The sequence below is a fragment of the Citrus sinensis genome, chromosome 7, assembly GCF_022201045.2.
Source record: "Citrus sinensis cultivar Valencia sweet orange chromosome 7, DVS_A1.0, whole genome shotgun sequence".
NCBI classification, from domain to species: Eukaryota; Viridiplantae; Streptophyta; class Magnoliopsida; order Sapindales; family Rutaceae; genus Citrus; species Citrus sinensis.
Window position 1 is genome coordinate 26,865,546 of NC_068562.1, and position 4,899 is coordinate 26,870,444.

Genomic DNA, 4,899 nt, shown 5'->3' on the forward strand with positions numbered 1-4,899 from the left:
ACACGAAAGTTTATTTGCTGTTAATTTGAAGAAAAAAAATAATAGTAAAGTCACAACAAAGCTCATTCAAAAAAAAAAAAAATGATGGATTCAATGAGCAACTTCACCCACTTTTATTTTTCATACACAAATTTATAGTATCTCATGCATAGAGTTGAATTATATAACATAAGTAATAAACCTACAATATCATGACTAAATCTCTATTTATATTAATCTAGTGAATATATTAAAATTTAGGTTCTATTTGGTATCGAGATGTTGTATGTTTTTAATTATAGCTTCTAAAAAAAAAACTCTAATTATAAAATAAAAGCTGATAGTATAGTAAAAATAATTTTAAATAATAATTTTGAGTAAAAATATTTTAAATTTTTCATCATACAAGTTGAAGTTATAGATTAAATTAACTCAACTTAAAAACTACATTTACTAGTATTTACTAACCACTTTATCTTAATACTAAACAATACCTTATTATTGTTGTATTAGTATTTTTACCCAACAAATGTGAACTTTTACGTCGATTGAAGAGTTGTTTTAGGCTTTTTGCCCACTGAATCAGAGAGATTGGACTGCCCTTTTTTTTTTTTTGGGCCAAAAGCAGCTCACTTCTTATCCCAGAGTAATTATTGATTTATACAAATGCTATTACTACACAAAGAGGAAATAAAGTATTAAAAAAAGAAAAGAAAGAAAGAAACTAATGCTCGATAAGCATAGTAAGACTAATACAAAGAATAAAACAAACAAGAAAATTAAAAGTGGTTTCAATTTTATTTTAGGTGCCCAGAACTTCAGCATGCACAACCTCCTCTTTGCTCAACTTCTGAAACAGTTTCAGAAATTCCCTGGGGCTGGTAGTAACTGCAACGATTCAATTGAAGCCTATCTATCAGTTTCATTTAAAAGATTTATTAGCCACATGCATACTAATTGATAACAAATGGTCATGTCACAAGTTTCACGTTCTGGGTTTTAATTTTAAAATTTAGATTTTATATTGCAAGTTTTGGGTTTTAGATTGCAAATGCATGCAATGACTTTAATTATACCATTGCCTTTATTAACACTCACATGTCTTTGTGTTCGTTTTTTAGTGCAATTTCGGCCACACATAAGAATGCTTCATCAATATTGCAGTCTTCTTTAGCTGAGGTCTCAAAATAAGGAATGTTTCCTCTATAGGCACACCATTCAAGGGCTTTTTTCTGAGGGACCTAAACAAGATTAAGCAAATGAAATTTATTAGCCCATGTCATTAAGGAAATTTATCGAACATTTTGACATGCATTATATCTGCATACCACTCGGCTGCTTCCACCGTCTGTGTCAATCTTGTTCCCAAGCAATACGAAGGGACAAGCCTCATGCTCACCCGGATCTGCCTGTTGAAAAAGTATGCCAAAAATCAAAATTAGAATAAACTAATATACGAAAATTAAAATTCTTAGCTACGGACATTTATAATATTTCAAAAATTGAATTTGAGTCTGACAATATGCTCTAACCTGGATCTGTCTGTTGAAAAAATATGTCAAAAATTAAAATTAGAATAAACTAATACACGAAAATAAAAATTCTTAGCTACGGACATCTATAATATTTCAAAATGTACAAATATCAGTGTTAGATAAGAACACCATATAATAATATGTTGTCGTGTTAGAAAATTTAAGTATAACACAGGGAGATATTAAAAACTAGACATTTTTATGATCAATATTATATATATATATATATATATCTAAAAAAAATTAAATATCAGTTCATCAGAACCAGACCTGTTTCAGAAATTCTTCGCGCCAATTTTGAAGTGATTCAAATGTTTTTTGTACATTTACATCATATACAAGGACACAGCAATCTGCCCCTCTATAAAATGCAGATCCTAGACTTTGAAACCTTTCTTGCCCGGCAGTGTCCCAAATCTATCAAGTAAGAAAATGAATTAGCTTAGTGAAGGAATTTACTAACTATAATCTTTTGTTTGCATGAAAGTTAATTTATCAATCACTTACTTGCAAAGTTACTAGCTTATCATCCATCTGAAGCTCCTTGGTAATAAAATCGGCACCAATTGTAGCTTTGTATTGTTGGCTGAACTTATTATACACATATCTGAATGGATAGTTAAGAACACCAAACAGAATAATCCTGGATATAAAAATAAAGTAAAATTTAAAAAGAAAAAAAAATTTGAAACTGCTTAAAATTTGCGTTAATTTTTTTTTAAAGAAAATCATTATTTTTGCTACAGTGCCTTCTTCAACTTATTTAACATGTTTTTTCTTTTATTTTAAAAGGTAGAAGGATGGGGTAAAGTCCAAAATAATTTTTCAAATCATATCGAATGATTAGTTAAATAAAGTTACTTAAACACTGCTCAGCCAGCACGAAGGCCGGCTTAAAATTATGTTATTTATCCGCTTCATAGCCTAAAACTAATTTTATAGTTGGGGTTACAATTCTTGGAATTTGGAACTTCCAAATCTTGCTCATAGATGATGGAAGCAAAAGGATTAAGATTCCACAAATATGGATCCCCTAAGTTCTATTTAATGTAACTTAGGAATCAAGTAAAATTTTTTCATTGGCCCGTTTCGCCCCACTGTTTTGTTACTCATTTTTGCATTAAAAAACTTGGTAATAAATTACAATAAATGTAACCTAGAAAAATCTCACAAATATATTTAACTCGAACAATTTGACAAAAGGGCTTTTTTTTCATATTCAGTAGACTTATATGAAAAACAAAATTATTAAATATAGAAAAACAAGTGATTATAGTGATCTTATTCCCCAAAATCCGTTTAGAATTTGAATACATATAAACAAACAAAAAAAAAAACATGCATTTTGACTAAATATCCATAACATTTCTATCCAAAACGAGAACCTTCTTGCAAATTAAAATATGTATTTATGGATGTTTCACAGGTAACTTCGGCTGGCTTAGATTTTTCATCTTTTAACAATAAATCTTTCACCTAATCACAACTGTTAAAAGAAGCTTCTTATGCCAAACCACTTGCTGGTGCCGACACCACTAATTGTCATCATAATATGAAAATAATAAATTTGAGGGGACCATATAATGCAATTTACATTAAATAAAAGAAAAAGAGTTAAAATCAAGAGTAACATGTGATTTTTAAATATATATATATATATACACACACACATATATATTTTGGTTTTGAGCTCCCAAGTCTCAACATAATTCGGTCGCGTTAAATTTTACATAAATAAAGAGGGTGAAAATGATAATTTTATCCCTTATAATAAGTTAAATTTTATTTGAAAATTTAAAACTTTAAATAATGTCATTATCCAACTAAAGTTACAAAATTAACACCGCTAATTTTTTTAATTAATCTCACCACCAACCAATGTATTAGCCATGCAAGTACAGAACGATAATATTTTATGTCAAAAAGTAAAAATGGAAAAGAAAAAAAAAACGAAAAAGGAAAGAAAAGTAAACTATAAGATATATGCTTTGAAAATTTTCAGAAACCAACAAATAAGAAATACAAACACAAACTGCTAAAAAGCAATTTGTTATCAATAGTAAAACAGATTATATTATACGATTATAACATAATTTGAAGGATACTGATTCATCAAAGAAGTTTTTCCCACTCTGAATCATCCCAAAAAAAAAAAAATCAATAAATAAAAAGCAAAATTTCATGAGATTAAACTGAAGAAATTAATTCGAAACTACAATAAATTGGGGGGGTAAAAAAACATACCCGCTATCACCAAGAACAATTACTTTAAGCAAGTTTCTTCTCTTCATGTTCACAGAAATATCCATCACGACCAAAAACAAAAATCTTTAACTTTCCTTGAGCCTCCTACTTTCTGGGAAAATTTATTTTGTTGGATAGAAAATGGGAAAGCTTCAAAAAAGAAAGAGAAAAATGATGAATAGGATAAGCAAACAAAAAGCTGCCAGTGAAATAAATTTTCAAGCTGGTTCTTGATTCTTCTAATGTTTCCACTTTATGATTTTCTTTTTCCCTTTTTCTTTTCAGTGATGCAAATTGAAGTGCATGTGACACCCTGCCAACCAAAAGGCCAAAGCTAAATCAGGCGCCAGCGAAGCTTGATTTTCTAATTCATATTTTATGAATTTAATTTCTTGTTTTAAAGAGTTTAATTAGTTTGTATTCATATGTAATTTAATTATATGTTGCATCGTTGACTATTTGCAAATGCACTATGAGTCTGTGAAATTGATCGTGCTTGCCTCTCTTTATTATTTGAATCTGATGGGTCACGTAGATTGACAGGTTGTGTGTATATATATTTTGAATAAATTTTGTTTCAACACAAATTTTTTTACAAGTTCATTTTTGGGCCCTTATGGTTCCGACTATAGTACCTCATGAATACAATACCTTACATTTCGAATACTGTAAAATTATCAAAATATCAATCAAATATAACCATTTAATAATACTCATTGTCTAGGCTATAAAATTAGACAAAACTGTCCAATTTCTGCTTAGTACGTCTAAACTTAAAATTTACAATTTAAAATATAAAAAAAAAAATCTAGATGTGATAATTTTCAAACCTCTAGATTCGTTTGAATTATTTAAAATGTGACAGATAACTAATTAATATGTGGTAATTAAATAATGAAAAGAGATATTCTTATTATTTTTAACAAATAGAGATTTTAATATTATACATGTTGGAGTGACTTTTTTTCAATAATTATTGTCCACACTAGACTAGTCATAATATTTCCAACAACTTTTATTACCTTTTTCCCTTGAGCATTTTTTTCTCTTTATTTAGAGCCTCTTTCTTCATAAAAATTATTTCAAAATTTAGAGAAATGTTTATTGATCTTATCTGATGTATATACAATTTGGTTAAAAT

General features: G+C 28.3%; 1 protein-coding gene across 2 annotated transcripts; it reads right to left on the reverse strand.

Annotated features, from left to right (window-relative positions):
• Positions 1-584: 584 nt before the first annotated feature.
• On the reverse strand, positions 585-4,082 carry LOC102621704 (ras-related protein Rab7-like). Of its 2 annotated transcripts, XM_006464431.4 has the most exons (7): positions 3,759-4,078; positions 3,620-3,646; positions 2,022-2,121; positions 1,785-1,931; positions 1,308-1,388; positions 1,078-1,220; positions 585-867 (listed from the first exon to the last, which is right to left on the reverse strand). In XM_006464431.4, the coding sequence occupies exons 1-7, from the start codon at positions 3,821-3,823 to the stop codon at positions 798-800; spliced, it is 633 nt and encodes a 210-aa protein (XP_006464494.1). In that variant the 5' UTR covers positions 3,824-4,078; the 3' UTR covers positions 585-797. The 2 variants fall into 2 exon arrangements, with proteins under 2 accessions (XP_006464494.1, XP_006464493.1); XM_006464430.4 differs by lacking the exon at positions 3,620-3,646 and having other exon boundaries at positions 2,022-2,157; positions 3,759-4,082.
• Positions 4,083-4,899: the final 817 nt, after the last annotated feature.